Source organism: Astatotilapia calliptera, chromosome 16, assembly GCF_900246225.1.
Source record: "Astatotilapia calliptera chromosome 16, fAstCal1.2, whole genome shotgun sequence".
Taxonomy (NCBI): domain Eukaryota; kingdom Metazoa; phylum Chordata; class Actinopteri; order Cichliformes; family Cichlidae; genus Astatotilapia; species Astatotilapia calliptera.
Window position 1 is genome coordinate 23095316 of NC_039317.1, and position 18144 is coordinate 23113459.

Consider the following 18144-nt stretch of genomic DNA (forward strand, 5'->3'; position numbering starts at 1 on the left):
CAAGTTACATTGTTACAGCTAGGCCAGCATCAGCATGACAACACTGATAAAAAAGTCTTTTATAATCAGTGACACTTGTGACAAAACATGGTTTGTATGCTTCTCCCTTAGACTTTGCTTGATCAGGATGCGTTTACCACCAAAGTTTACTTAATTTTGTTAAGGTGCCAAACACATCTTTCTGCTGTTGTAGTCTATAAAAGTCCCCACAAATGCTTAGTTAATGATTACTCTTCAGCTTCTTGACAGTAAAATGGGCTAGAACACCACAGAAACACAGTCACTCTCTGGGAATTTTCATAAGTTAGGCAAAAAGAACAGCATCAATAGCCCTTTTTATTCTTAAGTGTGTTCGAGCCCCTAAGAGCCATAACTCTCTTAGATTGTGCCAAAACAGACACGCTGTATGGTAAATGGGTCATATGAGTGCCACATCAAAACGTTGATCTAACATCAGAATGCTCTCATGAGTGTCATGTACGGTCCTTTACTCATACCGTTGTAGCAACAGATAATGATTGTCATGTCACCAACGTGAAGCTTTTGAAGTGACGGGCATCTGTGTGGCAAAATGTAGCTACTTAAAAAAGTAAAGGAAATATATTACCCTGTTACTGCCAACAGGGAATTTATTTAACTTGAACATATTTATGAACAAAATAAAACATGCTCACAACAACTAGGTGAGAAAAATTTGTTTCGTTTTGTTCACTGCCCTCTGAGGTGTCTTTTATTTTCTTGGTTCATTATCTTCCAAGAAAAGCTTTTAAAGATGGCCCCAAACTCGCAGATTAAACAGCATGACAAGCAGTTTATTTTGTATTTTATCAGTTCTTAAAGAAACTGAGTTCCTTTAAGAACAAAGTTTTTTTTCAATAGATTTTTGTCCAGATTATATTTCTGAGCAAGAGGATATAATTGCATGTTCCAGGGATAGTTTATTACCTTATTCAACAGGAGGCCAGTCCGTAGGCGCTGGCAAAATCATCTGAGAATATAGCTCGGCTTTCATGCTACTGAAGTCAGCAATGGCTGGAGCATGCTGCATGCCTCTAAATATACGATTAATCAAATGCATCAGCAACTACCAAATGATCTTATAAATACTATGAATAAATGCAGTTTTAATTTGAGTTATTGATTTTTTATGCTTTTTTTCATTAGTCTTATTTAATGAAATACATTGTGACATTAAAACAGTCCTCTATTTTTAAGACCTGCTACGCCATCTGCTCATCAAAACTTTACCTGAACAGCCCGTGGCGCTTTCATTTTCGAGTTAAGCAGTACTGTTCTGTTTACTGGGGATGATATTAAGAGCCAGGGGGTGAAAAGAACAATTTAAAATGTGGTGCTAATTTTTAGTTTAAAAGGCACCCCTGCAGAGTGTCATAACAATAGAGGTCCCCTGACTTTAAAAGAATATATCTTGATGCTATCTACCTCCTAATGAAAGATCTGCTCCCCCAGGGAGTTTTATTAATGAAATTTTAGATGTTTTTACCCTGCAGAACAGCTGGGATGATGCTTTTAAGTTCTGTCCCAACTTGATCAGAAAAGTTTGGTGGCCACATTGGAGAGGACAGAGGAGGACGAGGAGGTGTTCCTCGGGCAGGGGGGCTAGGCGTGTCACTGCGTGTCACAGTCACTGCTTGCGCACGGGGCCACGCCCTGCCTACCTGTCCACCTGCACGTCAGCGTCACCTACACCATCAGCGTCACCAACACCGGCACATTCACCAAACCCAATAATTCTGTGAATGCAGTCCAAACCCTTTGCCATATCCGCACAAGCACAGCGCTTTCCGTAGTTCCTGTATTTTATGTTAACACTGGTGGCCCTTTTATTTTTATCTGAACAGCATGTATCAGTCCAATCAAATGGCCTTTTGTGGTTTAAGTGCATGTTGTTGCAATTTTCTTGGGTTCTTGTGGCTCAGGAGACAGAGCGGGTCATCTACCGATCGGTTCAATCACCGCTTCAGCTCCAGCATCCTTGGGCCAGATACTGTTTTGCTCCTGATGCATTCATCAGAGTTGTTAGATAGCAATCACTTATACAGGGAGTGCAGAATTATTAGGCAAGTTGTATTTTTGAGGAATAATTTTATTATTGAACAACAACCATGTTCTCAATGAACCCAAAAAACTCATTAATATCAAAGCTGAATGTTTTTGGAAGTAGTTTTTAGTTTGTTTTTAGTTTTAGCTGTTTTAGGGGGGTGTGTGCAGGTGACTATTACTGTGCATAATTATTAGGAAACTTAACAAAAAACAAATATATACCCATTTCAATTATTTATTTTCACCAGTGAAACCAATATAACATCTCCACATTCACAAATATACATTTCTGACATTCAAAAACAAAACAAAAACAAATCAGTGACCAATATAGCCACCTTTCTTTGCAAGGACACTCAAAAGCCTGCCATCCATGGATTCTGTCAGTGTTTTGATCTGTTCACCATCAACATTGCGTGCAGCAGCAACCACAGCCTCCCAGACACTGTTCAGAGAGGTGTACTGTTTTCCCTCCTTGTAAATCTCACATTTGATGATGGACCACAGGTTCTCAATGGGGTTCAGATCAGGTGAACAAGGAGGCCATGTCATTAGTTTTTCTTCTTTTATACCCTTTCTTGGCAGCCACGCTGTGGAGTACTTGGACGCGTGTGATGGAGCATTGTCCTGCATGAAAATCATGTTTTTCTTGAAGGATGCAGACTTCTTCCTGTACCACTGCTTGAAGATGGTGTCTTCCAGAAACTGGCAGTAGGACTGGGAGTCGAGCTTGACTCCATCCTCAACCCGAAAAGGCCCCACAAGCTCATCTTTGATGATACCAGCCCAAACCAGTACTCCACCTCCACCTTGCTGGCATCTGAGTCGGACTGGAGCTCTCTGCCCTTTACCAATCCAGCCACGGGCCCATCCATCTGGCCCATCAAGACTCACTCTCATTTCATCAGTCCATAGAACCTTAGAAAAATCAGTCTTGAGATATTTCTTGGCCCAGTCTTGACGTTTCAGCTTGTGTGTCTTGTTCAGTGGTGGTCGTCTTTCAGCCTTTCTTACCTTGGCCATGTCTCTGAGTATTGCACACCTTGTGCTTTTGGGCACTCCAGTGATGTTGCAGCTCTGAAATATGGCCAAACTGGTGGCAAGTGGCATCTTGGCAGCTGCACGCTTGACTTTTCTCAGTTCATGGGCAGTTATTTTGCGCCTTGGTTTTTCCACACGCTTCTTGCGACCCTGTTGACTATTTTGAATGAAACGCTTGATTGTTCGATGATCACGCTTCAGAAGCTTTGCAATTTTGAGACTGCTGCATCCCTCTGCAAGATATCTCACTATTTTTGACTTTTCTGAGCCTGTCAAGTCCTTCTTTTGACCCATTTTGCCAAAGGAAAGGAAGTTGCCTAATAATTATGCACACCTGATATAGGGTGTTGATGTCATGAGACCACACCCCTTCTCATTACAGAGATGCACATCACCTAATATGCTTAATTGGTAGTAAGCTTTCGAGCCTATATAGCTTGGAGTAAGACAACAAGCATGAAGAGGATGATGTGGACAAAATACTTATTTGCCTAATAATTCTGCACTCCCTGTACATAGAAAAAAGTGCTTGTATGAATTTGTGTGTGAACGGGTGAATGAGACGTGTTAAATAAACACTGAGTGCTGAAGAAGAGTAGAAAAACAATATATAAGAATCAGTCAATTTACCATTTACCAGACATGATCATTGTGAGGTTCAAGTACCTTATCAAGGGCAATTTCTTAGAGTTTCTACAAAATGTAAATAAACTAAAATCAAATTAAACAGGAACACTATTTATTTTCATTCACTTGAAGTGTATTGCTTTTTCTTTCCCTATAACAAACAGAAAGTAAAAGGAATACAGCAAATACAGGAAAACATATCATACCAGAACATTATGCAATGCCCTATAAACCGTAAGTATCCATGATATCTTCCAGCTACATTTCAGCCTTTATTATCCCAAACAGCATGCGCTCCGACAAAAGCTTACCTTCCTTGCCTCTTGGAAGGTTTTATGAAGGCCGATGAAGCATAATTAATAGTAATATGATTTCGTTCCCACTGGGTTAGCAAAATGTATTTCTATAGCCAAGAACATTCTGTGTTTCCTAACTGGCCAAAAAAAGTACCCCAATTTAATTTTCTTCTCCTGTAGTGACGAAGGCAAAGTGCCAACTTAGTAGCAGTTTGGTCAAATTTAATGCCTTTTTCTAGGCCACTCTGGTGTTGCGCAATTATAAAGGGATTGGAGAAAGTGAACAACAAGACACTTTATTTGATTGATTTTTGAAAATGCAGCACCCCTCCCAGGTCCTGAACCTTTTAACAGCACTGACCCCCTGAGTGCTGGTTTCACTATTAAGGATAGCTAACAGGTAATAATGCTTGTGGGTATCACAGTTGTATGTATGTTTATGTGTGTGTATTATATACTATAATATAGTATATTATAGTATATTATTGCTCTTGGCAGGGTTTCCTCCACTCTGAATTGATTGATCAGTCATTAAAAGCAACAACACTAATTCACAAATGTGCTTTACATAAAGAAAAGGTCATTGCATTGTTTTGTTTGTATATGTGTATATACACATGCTGTCCCTACAAATAAAGAGCTGAGTTGACATACTTTTTACAAGGACATATCAGTTCGGTTAAAAAATAAATATTAGTGCTGTTTTCTTTACACCAACTACCCCAGCAAAGAGACACATTTAACTAAAGTGGTTGCTTCTGCTATCAAAAAAATATGTTTTGGGCCCCAACTTGTTTCAAATTAATGTTTGTCTTTCTCTTGTCATCCATCAGACTGACTCTTTCTCTCACTTTTCTCCATTTCTGTCAGGGATATTCGAGAATATGCCAGTGGGTCAGTGTGCGTAGAGTGTGATGCCCAGTGTGAAAGAGCTGACGGTGACTCTTTGACCTGTCTTGGGCCAGTAAGTTTTCTATTACATACAACAATTTTAAGGCAGATCAAATCATTATGTTCATACATGTATTCTTAATATAGAAAGTGAACGGGGCTGTTTAAACAATTCAAATATGCTTCTGAGGAGCGCGAGAATATTGTGCATCATAAGTAGTAAGACAGTAACAATACTGTATTTTTGAAAAATGAACTTTACTACGATGTATAATCAAACCAAAACATGACAGATACCATGATAACATAAAAGAAACATTGGAGGTTGGAGTTGTTGTAATAAAATAATAACTAAACAAATAAATAAAAAGGTCAGAATAAGGAAGTATATTTGTATTCCCAACAAACTTTAACTGTGCACTATTTAAAAAAAACCCATCAAATTATTGGAAGATTCTTTTGGTAGCAGCTGCAAATAAAATATTAAAAAAGGGGGAGAGTGAAATTCCTGACCTTCATTTCTCTGTCTCTTGCGAATACAACACCCACAGCCACATCAGTCCCCTGACCCTGCTCTTTCTCTTAAAATCTTATCTTGCTGTTTCAGAGAAATGGATGATTCGGGACAGATGTAAGCCAACGGGTCCTTGTGCTGTCTTTTGTATCCCATCACACCCTGTCTGACAGTCTTGATCACTATAGTTTAGAAGTGTGGAACCCCTCCAACCCCCCGTCTTGCCATCCCAACTCAGACACGCACAACAAAAACAACAATATTGTTTGTGATTAAGTGTATAAGACACAACAGAAATAAACAGATTTGTTTGCTGAATCCTTTTGAAAATGTTTTTGGCACTGGAAGCCAGCGTAGTATTGACCGATCATGTATGAAATCTAAACTTGACTCCATTCAAGACCTGGCTAAATCACTACGGTAACTTATGCTGAACACGTAACCTGGTTAAGAGCAGGTGATGTTCAGAGTTTTGGTTTATTTCTTTACAATATATTTTAAGTGTGATATAGATAATTAGCTTCACATGGAACGTAGAAAATTATTGGCAATGCACACGTTTACATGCGTTGCATAGTTACAGTAACTTCATTAACCTGGAGACGAATCAGGATGTTGTGTGTTGTCCTGTCAGCCCCTCTTACAGTGTATCATTTTGATTAGTATATTAGTCTTTCCCTCATCAGGTCTGCTTGTTGTTGACTCGCTAATTTGCGCTGCTCTCTGTAGAATGCGGGTCACTATTGAAATTAATTGGATGTATCTGTGTTTATAAATTAGGGCATTGTTAGTAACTTTCTGCTACTATCCACATATTTTTTTGCAGTTGTGGCCTCAAATTAATTTGCCCCACTTAGTAAATTTGGCCCTTAATCATTAGATGATAGCCAGCCGGTTCACATAGTTCGGAAGGGGGAAAAAAAGGAACACATAAATTATTGTTGGCTCAAATGCTGTTGCTGAAGTAGATTTGTTGTTTTCATTGTCTTGGTTATCCACTTCATGCCTCAAAAGTCCCCAGCCCAGTTTCAGTACAATAAAATCACCCAAAGACCTTTCCAGTCCAACTTTTGAGAACAAATATTGCATTCAAAACAATTATGCATGAACTCCTTGAATAGAGCAGATGTGAAATGAGTAGCTGCAGGAGCCACATTCTTATTGTCCGAAATAAAGGTCGTCTGAAATGATCTAAGATTGGAATAATCCTTCAACCTGTTGGAGCGTGTGTCGATCTCATATGTGCAGCATGGGAATCCAAATGGATTACAGCAATCATGTTATAACTACAGAGAGTAATTGCTTACAGCTTACAGAGAGCGATCTAATGGAGTTAATGCAGTCTAAAGTATAAAGACTGAATTTCTCATAATATTCATAATTATAGGCTATTCTGTGGACCAAATAAGAGCTGATGGTAGATCTAGTGTGTTTATGATTTTTATTAGATATACAAACACGCTCAAATCATTCAAAGAGTGGAACATTCATTCATTTTTACAACAGGCAGTTAAGCCAAAGTCATGTTGATGTCAGACTGAAAATCTCACAAAGCTAAAATACACATTCGAAAATAGATCTGAAAATAAACCAATAATATAATTTTATAACCTGAAAATCCAAGAGTGTTTTTTTCCTGTCATAACTGATCTTTTTAAGCCCAATACAGCCCATCATATTTCTTGTAAGTGTAAGTTTAAAAAGGAGGACAAGTTTAGTGTTTGTAAATTCCAAATCTGCCAAACAGATGAAGAAGCACACAGTATAAACTGTGAGCAGCATCCAAACTTCACTGTATATATTATAAAGATGGAAAACGCTGGTCTTCCCACTCCAGGTTAGGAATTATTTGCTGCCTCAGATGGAGGAGTTTAAGTTTTTCAGGGCCATGTTACTGATGGATTGGTGCAGCATCTGCAGTGATGTGGACTGTTGATTTACTCTGCATTTCTATACAGTACACAACTTTAGCAACAGATGCTGGTTAGCAAAAATTACAGAAACAAGCAGCAGATATGAACTTCCAAACGGTATCTGGGTTCTACGTTAGATACAAAACACAGAGCTCAACCATTTGAGGGGAGCTGAAAGTGCAGCAGCTACTCTTCAACATCTAAAGAAGCAAGCTGAGGTGTTGCCCATTTCACTAGGGCACCTTCTGAATACTTCCTATACCAGGTATTTACATCAGATACAACTGTAAGGAGATTTCAGGCAGACCCAGGACACACTGGAGACATTATGTCTCCCAGCCAGTTTAGGAAAGCTTTGTCATACGCTGAGAAAAGTGATGGAGTGAAGCGGACCAGTTAGAAGCTTTCAGAGCCTCTTGCCCTGTGAAAGCTGGTTTAGGCTACAGCGCCCCCATGACCCTAAATTGGATAAGTGGTTAAAAGGATGGATGGACTTATTATCCTATTATCAACTTATAAATGACTCTCTGCAGCACTTTGAACTTAACTCTTAATCTTGAATGTCTGAAATACCCATCCTCTCTCTGACACTATGCAGTAGCCATCTATGACCATAGTCAGTGTTGGGAAGGTTACTTTTAAAATGTATTCCATTACAGATTACAGAATACATGCCCCAAAATGTATTCTGTAACGTATTCCGTTACGTTACTCGATGAGAGTAACGTATTCTGAATACTTTGGATTATTTAATATATGCTGTTTACAACTACGTGAATGTACTATTGCTGTGATTTATTACTGTTACTGACGGTCCACGGCTCCGAACCGTAGTAAAGGGACCTCTGACTAATATGGTGGGTTCCATGTTGGGCTCGTAGCCGAAAAATAGCTTTACTTTGTTGTCTGGGTCAACTTTGTTAGCCAGAGACAGAGAGAGGTGTTGAAAGGCTGCTCCAACGGAACTTATTGTTTCGGAGGAAAACACGAACACAGCGTACAGTCGAGTCTTAATAGCTTACTTACAACTGGGCTCCTCAGGCACTCTTCTTGGCTGCAGTGGTTATTATTATATTTACATGCTTCCAGCTCCCGTTTCTGCTCGATGACAGCTCGTACTTTTCCTTTTTCTCCCTCCTCGCGCTCACAGACACATAACGGGTATGGCAGTCCATTCTCCCTGCAGCACGGACTACACTGCCCATGAGGCTACATTCTTTAGAGCTATACCTGTAGCATTCTGCCTGTTAGCTTAGCACAACAACAACAACAAAAAGGCGCTCTCTCACCCAGGAAACACGCAGAGAGAGAGCGTCACCCTGTAACCATGGCAACCATAACGCTTCTGCCTGAAACAACAGAACATAGCTGTCAAACAAAACCCAAACAGTCCTGACCTGTGACAATATGAAACAGGAAAGTACCGCCGTGTAATCCATTTATTTCAACAAAGTAACTGTATTCTAAATACCACCTTTTTAAACGGTAACTGTAACGGAATACAGTTACTCATATTTTGTATTTTAAATACGTAACGGCGGTACATGTATTCCGTTACTCCCCAACACTGACCATAGTATAAACATAACACACAATAGTGTCAGCGGAAGGAATGTTACGCCACTCATTCAAGTGACTTCCTTACTGTCAACTGACTGCAAGTTTCCTCAGTCTTATAAACAGTACATTTGCATGATGACTAAAACTAGCACCACTGACTAAAAATGGGCCGTGAGGTCAGTTTCATGATTATTAATATATAAATTGTCAAAGGGGATTCTTTCACCATCTCATGGTGCTTTGGTTGCAGTCATTTCTCAACTCTGTGTGAATAGTGCTCATGGCCATTGATCAGTGGTCATGACATTTGGCTGAGTGATGAAGCGTTTCTCCCACTGAAAACTATGTCACGATGAACAGAATCAACTTTCTGGCATTTACTTACCTGAATGATTGAGCATACAGCAAGTAAATATACATGTGCATAGTTATAATACATAATATCGATTTTTTTTTAAGTGTCTCCTGAAGTTCATGTGTCTAGTGATGGAAAAAATAGGCATACACTTATACTGTAAGAGTATTACACACGTTCTTTTGTGCTGGCAGACTAATTTATATTTACAGCAGGATGCTTAGGTTGGAGCTTTAGTTGCCCCAATACCCCGTTGGACCAAACACCATTTGCTTGCTCTGTCACATAATTTAGCTTGTTGATGTGATGCCACAAGTGCATACACATACATACAAATATCCACGGGTGGGAAGACACTCAGAAAATCAAAGTGCCAAGCTCAACGCTAAAGCCAGCGAGAGCAGCAAGACTTTCACTTTGCATAATTATACTCACGGTGAGAACATTTTCGCACACACAGAAGCTATAAAGAGCACATGCAGAGGCATTAGTACATAGGCATCCATATAAAGTCTATGCAAAACACTACTTCTTGTTTTGATTTGACTGACAAAGCAATAATACACATAGAGACAGAAGGAAAGATATGGCTTTTCCTAAGAAAATTGATTTTTATGTGTCTTTCTTTCTCAGCTGCATTTGTCGTGCACAATGTTCAGTTCAGTGTAGTTTTATGCCAGACATTGTAAGATAAACATCTCACAATATTATACTGTGAAAGCCAGCGATTTCTTTTTGTGACAGTGGGAGCAAAAAAGAAAAAAAAACTTTTAAGAAGAGGAAACCTCTAACACATTCAGACTGAAGAAGGGTAGCCATCTGCCTCTAACTGCTAGGTTGAGGGAAAAGCAATAGAGAAAAGAAGAGCATAGAGAAACAATTAAGAACAAACAATATAATAATAAACATTTGGCGGATTAGTGGAGCCTGAAACAACAGGTCAGGAATATGAAGCTCAGGAAATTAACTTTGGAAGAAAATGAAGACGAAGGGAAAAAAGAACACACACTACAAAAGGGAAAAGCCACCAAGTTAATGACATGCAATAGTAGCGTACAAATGCATGGGCAGTTATAGAGACAAGAGTAGATGGCAGGTGCTCAGGTAATCATTGGAGGTCCTCTAGCAGCCTGTAGCTTACAGCAGCATAACTAAAGGATGGTTCAAAGGCAAGAACCCTAACTTAAAACTTCCTCAATAAGGAAAGTTTCGAGCTTAATCCAAAAAATGGTGAGAGTCTGCCTTCATGCACGCTGTAGCTGAATGTTCTGCCTCTAGATGTACTTTTTGGTAACTCTTGGAACTACAACTAAGCCTTCATTCTGTGAGTGAAGTGCTCTTTTTGGGTGTTGCACTATGAGGTCATTAAGATATGATGGAGCCTGGACTTTGAGGCCAGGGAAAGGGAAGATTTTAAAGGATCCAGTGGAGATCAGTTTAAATGAGAGAAATGTTAGCGTGCCCTGTCAGTGTCATAAATATGCTTGATGTCATCTGTATAGCAATGCATTGGAAATGCATTGTTTTCTGTGGAGCAAAGTTTCAACCTGTGTAACTTCATGACTAACTTTAATTTGTGTTGCAAAGAGTCCTTAAATAGTTCAGTTGGGATGGATTTTATTGTTGAAGTTGGCACATAGAATTTTGTGTCTGTGGGTCATTTTTTGTTATTTATTGTGTAGATACAAGTAAGAAATCAGTGTTGCTTATGTGACTCAAAGCTATGGCGGTTTGTTCGCTTTACAACCATTTGTGCTTATGTATGTATATAGTCTGTAAGTACGATGTTCTTTAGGCCTGCTGATGTTTCGAGGCCCGTCTGTGAGATTCTTTCACCTCTCTTCCTCTCCCTTCCTACCCCCTCCTTCGCCTATATTAGCTCCATAAATCCTGTTCTAGGCGGATTGTTATGGTCATTGTGTGTGCTGTGAGCGATGGTTATTATCTGCCTGCTCTGCTCACACAGCTTTATGATGCTCGTATGCTTTCTTCCTCTGCTCCCAGTTCTCTCTCTCTATCTCTATCTCTCTCTCTCTCTCTCTCTCTCTCTCTCTCTCTCTCTCTCTCACTATATCTTGTTCACCCTTACTCTCTCTGTAAATCTGAATGTCCATGTCCAGTCTCTCTCCTTCGCTTATTACTCCACAGCACTTCCTTTTTTTTTTTCTCATCTCTCCTCCACTCCACCAGTTCCACTTTCTGTCTTTTGCCGCTTGTTATCGCGTTTTCACTCTTAAGCTTCCACTGCTTCACAGATTTAAAAGAAAAATCATAAGTAACTAACAATAACCCACAGTTTGTTCAACCTGACAGATTTGTCCTTTGTGTCCGATCGTGGCTCAAGAGTTGGGAGTTCGCCTTGTAATCGGAAGGTTGCCGGTTCGAGCCCCAGCTTGGACAGCCTCGGTCGTTGTGTCCTTGGGCAAGACACTTCACCCGTTGCCTACTGGTGGTGGTCAGAGGGCCTGGTGGCGCCAGTGTCCGGCAGCCTCGCCTCTGTCAGTGCGCCCCAGGGTGGCTGTGGCTACAATGTAGCTTGCCATCACCAGTGTGTGAATGTGTGCGTGAATGGGTGGATGACTGGATGTGTAAAGCGCTTTGGGGTCCTTAGGGACTAGAAAAGTGCTATATAAATACAGGCCATTTACCATTTGTTAGGGAAAATGTTCTAAAACACTTCTTCAGTAAAGACTCAGAGAAGAGAAACACACAGAACTTCTTGCTAGCAAGGGCAGCCTCCACTCTAAGAGACTCCAGTGAGAGAACTGCCCCGGTCTTTATTTTATACTCCATTGAGCGTATGTGTGTGTATGTGTGTGTGTGGGGTCAGAGTGTGGCCCCATAAACAACAAGACAAGGTACGAGCTCTCATGCTCCCAGGACGTGGGGGTGCATTCCTGGGGTGCACACATCCTGTCACTACACAATTAATTATATGCTTCTAAGTATACATGGTTAAACATTTCCTAATACAAATAACTACAAACAGCATCCTACCATAAGCAAACTTATATCACTAAAAGATTATACTGACTACTAAATACAATTTTCCATTGACATCCTTCCTATTTGTTCAATGATATCAGAAAAATCAACAGTCTATACTTCCAGCAAAGGATGCTGACACTGAAACTGACACCTTACCAAGTGATAAAAAGCTGTCAAGAGGGAGTCAGACTTACCAGCGATAAAACTAATCATACTCTCATTTTACAAATCTAGCACATGTGACAAAATCAGTTTACAACAAGTTATGGTCCATACATGGTAAGTTTTCATGTAGGAAAATAAGGTTTTCACAATTAAACAAACAAAAAATAAATCAATAAAAATCCTTTTTTTTTTCTTTTTACGAAGGGCCCAGAGCATTGTGTGAAATGCCTTCATTTCAAAGACGGTCCAAACTGTGTGGAAAAGTGTCCCGATGGCCTGCAAGGTGCCAACAGCTTCATCTTCAAGTACGCTGAAGCCAACAACGAATGCCACCCCTGCCATGCTAACTGCACCCAAGGGTAAGTGCAGACAGGAAAAGGACAAGTTCGAGATGTGGGGAGTAATCAGCTTAGAGTAACGTCGTCACAAGAAGTGGATTTGCACACCATTTGCCCCGCAAGCAGTTGCTACATCACTGTTTTATTTATTTTACCAAAGTGACTAGTTACTAACAGAATATTCATGCTATGTTTTCTCATGCTCATATTGCAAGCGAAATTTGACCTTCATATATTTAGCGGTTGAAAAGCACGTGCTCGCAAAGCTCTCGCCAGCCATAGTCTGCTATCATAAAATTACATCTTGCAAGACATGTGAGATAAATAGAGAAGTGAAGCAGAAAATGAACCTGAAGAGAAAAAAGAATGAAAGTAAGGGTAGTTAATACCCTGCCACTCTCCACTGCTCACTAGCCACTGATCGCTCAATGTAATATTCAACAAGGTTTGGAAAGACATCATTTTGTATTTAATTCCACCGGGAGTTTATGTCACTTCCCTGTGTGTTATTTCTCCTCTTGTGAGTGACAGCATCCAGCTCACTTAAGCATAACAATGTTGTCGTAAATGGAAAACACCAGGCTGACACTGTCACAGGTACAGCTTCATAAGCAGGGCCGCCTCTCAGAGCAGCAAAAAACCCAACAAGCTGATCGAGGGGGAGGGATATATATTCTGAGTGGGAGAGAGACAGAGCTGGAGGCTTCCAAACATTCAAAAGAGCTACTAAATTTCAGAGACAGTATATGTGACGTGTGATGCCACTGAAAGATTAACACAAGGCGACTGGTGAAACGTCCAACAGATTTGGTTAGTTTTCATTAGAAGTCAGTATAACTTTGTAATCTGTCACTCTAAAAGTAAACTCTTAGTGAGTTCTAAAGCAAGGCTAAAAATGGTAGCCAACAAGGCTTTTATTCACATTTGTGCCACACTTAAGGCAAAACGCGTTAATCATATAAAAGGTATCGTTGTTGTGTTGACATCTGCTCTACAATGAGCAAGCAAAAACATCTCTGACGGTCAACACTTTCTGGCTAATTTTGGCTGCCTGTGTGTTATGGTAACATTTTTATATATGCGATATTAATGTTTGAATAGGATAAAATACAGCATTTGTCCTGTATTTATTTACTAAGGTGCATTGGACCGAGACTTCAAGACTGCATCGGCTGGATGGACAGGTACAAAATTCCTTTTATTGGATCCCTCTATTATGTGCTTACGTACAAACGCACTTAAACAGAAGTACACACACGCACACACATAGAAGAACCGTACAGTAAGCAAAGTCTCTGATTAATGGATAGCTCTAAGGCCCCAAATCCCTGTGAGGTCCTTAATGCTTCTCTGTGCACGGTTGTGTGTGTGTGTGTGTGCCTGTTTGTTGATAAATTGATTGTGCTTTAGCATTTGTTCTGAAGCTGGGGGGAGAAAAGGCAAGAAAATGCTGCTCATAGTTTGCAGCAAATAGATTCAAGACTTCATAAGTGAAGCAGTTTGGAATCAAGTGGTGCTAAAAATTGTTGCGTGGCGTTTTGAGGGATGATTAAAAAAAGAGGCTGGTAGGCAAGAGGAACAGCCTGCAGTTCACTATTTTGCAATGGAGATTTCCAGCACATCAAAAAGAATACTATATACAAATTTCAGGTAAAAGGTAAATGTAATGAGATGACTATCAAAGTGGGTGTCAAAAAAAGTGAAACGAAAGAAGCTTTTACCGTCTTGCAGCACAGCGTACATTCACATAGAGATAATCACTGTAAAGGCATTTACTGTATATTCCGCCTGATACTGACCAATCAGTATTCAGTATCTTGAAGCTTCTACTGTAGCTCAAAAAAAACAAGTCATATCCTTCAAAAGACTAAATCTACAAGTGTGCTTCTGAAATAATATTTGGGAAACTGCCAGTAGGATGAATGGGGACTGCAGCAGATGGCTGAAAGTAACTATCAGCCGACCTTGTGAAGAGATCAGCTTTTATCAGATCTCTGATATCTCTGGCCAGGATGTAGCTGTAGCCACAGCTATCAGGTCTAGTTGCCTGCTCTGATGTGTCACACAAGTAGTAAATCTGTTAACTGTTAGATGTGTCATTTTTGAGCATAGCTGAAAGTGTCATGTCATTACACAAAGCCTTTTTTTTCCTTTTTTTTTTTTTTTACACAAAATCTTCTAATGGCAGTATTTCTGAAATTGCTGATCTACTGGGATTTTCCCACATAGCCATCTCTAGGGTTTATGGAGAAAAAAAAAGAAAAAGAAAAAAAATATGCAGCAGTTCTCTGGGTGAAATGCCTTGTTGATGCCAGAAGTTAGAGGAAAATAACTATACTTTTTCAAACTGACAAAAAGGCAAGAGTAAGTCAAATAACCATTTGTTACATCTGTGGTATGCAGAAGAGCCATTCCAAATGCACAGCATGTCAAACCTTGAAGCACATTGGCTAGAGCAGCAGAAGCCCTGACCAGGTGTCACTCCTGTCAGCTAAGAGCAGATAGGTGAGACTACATGTTGCATTGGCTCAATAAAATCATACAATAGAAGGAAAAAATCTTTCCCGGTTTGATGAATTTTGATTTCTGCGGCAATATTAAAAAAAAACTGAAAACATGGATCCATCCAGCCTTTTATTAACAGTTCTGGCTGGTGGTGGTGGTGTAATTTGATGAGGGATAAGGAGCCCACACTTAAGGGTCCTTAGTGCCAAATGAGCATCATTTAAACACCACAACCTATCTGAGTATTGTTTTCATGTCCATCCCTTTATGACCATAGAACATGCATCTTCCAATAGCTGCTTCACCAGAAAGCAGCAGACCATGCCACAAAGCTCACACCATCTCCGACTGGTTTCACACACAGCAGTGAGTTCTTAAAGGGCCTTGAAGTCACCAGATCTCAGTCCAGTACAGCACCTTTGTAGTGAACTGGGATTTTTGCATACATGAATGTATAGCTGACGTCAAATCTGTGAGGAGTGTTTCCATCGTTTTGTCGAAATGTTTCAAATCTAGATCTAGTTCTGAGGGCAGGAGATTCAACCCAGTGCTATCAAGTTTCTGCTGAGTGTGCAAAAGCCACCAAATTTGAGTGTATAGAATGAATTGCACATTAGCTGTTTATCCCAATGCCAAATGACATTTGTCATTGTGAGAAAAGCCTCATGTAGCTACTGCCAGTGCCATGCTGACGGTGTCTTTCACCATCAGTTTTCTTTTCATTCTATAACAATAAGACGTGCACAAAATTAACCGTGTGGTTTTCATTTCACACAAATTAGCTTCATTCCTCTGCTTTGAAATGTATCCATAGTGAAACTGCAGTGCGTAAGTTAATGAAATCAAACATAATATTTACATTTACCACTCTCTCTTAAACTTTTCTGTTTAAGAACTTTATTGATATTTTGTGGAGAAAAACACAAAAAAACCATTGCTGTCTAGCTGAGAGTTAGATGAGAAGATCGATACCACTTTCATAACTGCCCATTAAATATGGAGGTAACACCAAGAGATAGATAACAGCATAAAGATGAGAAATGGGGAGAACAATTAGTCTAGATTATTTTCCAAAATAGTCTACCAGCACCTCTAAAGCTCACTAATCATCTCGTTATACCATAACTCAATTGTTTAATCCATATAAAACCCAGATTGTAGAAGCAGTGCAGGGCTTCACAGGCATTATATGCTGGTGCATTTCACCCCCGGGTGCACTGAATTTACTAGCTGCCTAATCATTTCATTGTGGCAGCAAGAAACCAGTGTTGCTATCTTTGTATATACATATCACATGTAAATAATAAAGTAAGTGTGTTGCATCTGCAGATATTAGTAAGCCTCAAAAATAAGGTAAACATCACCTGGTTGTAGCTTCAGAGCAATTTTAAAATGGCCTCAATCTCTTCTTTCCGAGAAACAAACCTGTGTATGTTGGCAACGATCAAGCTGTTTCACCAAAGAATCGTGATGATGCCATGGAGTCACCAGGGCATTTTATAATTATCCAAAGTCTTTAGTGGACAATCTAAAGAACCACAGGTTTTATATATCTAGAGTATTTTTTTTCTCCTTCACTGTTGGTTCCAAGACACAGATTGGGGTAAAATTAAGACTAGGATAACATATAGTGTGATGCCACCACAACAGCTCCAGTCACAAATCATAGGATAAAGTTGATCAAGTTGACTCAAGTTAATTGTGATTCAGTGATAGTGCTAAGAGGATAAATAGACACCAGAAAAAGCCCCGATCACAGCATAGCCACAACACTCGGTCATTGCAGCGATCAAATGTTCAGGCTGTGCCATTCTTTTGGTGCACAGCAGTGCTTATGGCCTTATTACATCTTGTATTGAAACTTTCAGTCACCATAAGAAGAGTAACTCTTGCATACTGCACTAATGCCCAAACACCAGAGTCACTAAATGGGTACAACCATAATTTCTGACCCTAGTTATGTACTTGTGTCTTTTTGATAGCTCTAAATACAAATGTAACAATCTGTAATTTAGTCACTGTGCTACTGAAGCACTTATGAATAATGAAGTCAATGGGACTGAAACATTAAACCCTCCTTGAAAGTCACTTGCAATCTTTTTACAAAATCTGAATCAATTGTGCCTGCTCAACATTTTTAGAAATTCAGTGGAGCATGCTAGGATAATAATTGCATAACTATACAATAATGTGTTGCACCTTTTCTGCTTTTTTCCCTTTAATTTGACACCTGTCTCTATCTAAAGTAAGGTAATAGTGCCCGCGTGTCTTCATTGGTTAGACCCCCTTTCTTTTAACCATCACATGTATAGAGATTTCCCCTGTGCAGCCACAGACTGTGATGACAGAGAGATAAAGCATTCTTCATTTCCCATGAACAGGGCTGAATGTGATATCATTTTATAGAGGTGTATCCTTGAAGTCCATAATATACAACCCCGAATAACATCCTTATTTTGATTATGAACGGTTCTTCCGATAGATCAAATAAACCAGCCATGGCCGAGTATATCAGAAAGCCAACTCGGACAGTTTGAGGTGCATATCAGTAAAAATATTGAGATTCTTCATTTCAAGTGACAGCATCAGCGTGGTTCTGAGGATTCTCTTTGAAGATTATTTCCATGTTTTTGATCTCAGCCCCGATTTTAATGAGAGGGCATGGAGGGATATTTGTTACCACATGAAGCTTAGTGGGAAAATACACAAAAACCGAAGGTGAAGAGGTTTTTAAGGGATCGGCCACATGGATATATATTGTAGAAACATGTTATGTGTGTTAATCTTTGTGCTTATATTAGCCCGATGTTTGCTTGATGTATTTTTAGTTTAGTTTGTGCTTGTGTGTGATCTTCTTTACTGATACCCAGTAACATTCTTCCTTTTC

At 39.6% G+C, this 18144-nt stretch overlaps 1 protein-coding gene across 4 annotated transcripts in view; it reads left to right on the plus strand.

Moving 5' to 3' along the window:
* Positions 1-18144, plus strand: part of erbb4b (erb-b2 receptor tyrosine kinase 4b) — a 323985-nt gene that overhangs the window by 247330 nt on the left and 58511 nt on the right. For all 4 annotated transcript variants that reach the window (XM_026144460.1, XM_026144464.1, XM_026144463.1 and 1 more), the window contains exons 14-16: positions 4899-4992; positions 12619-12773; positions 13892-13936. In XM_026144460.1, coding sequence (XP_026000245.1) covers positions 4899-4992; positions 12619-12773; positions 13892-13936 — 294 coding nt within the window. The remainder of the gene's footprint in view (positions 1-4898; positions 4993-12618; positions 12774-13891; positions 13937-18144) is intronic.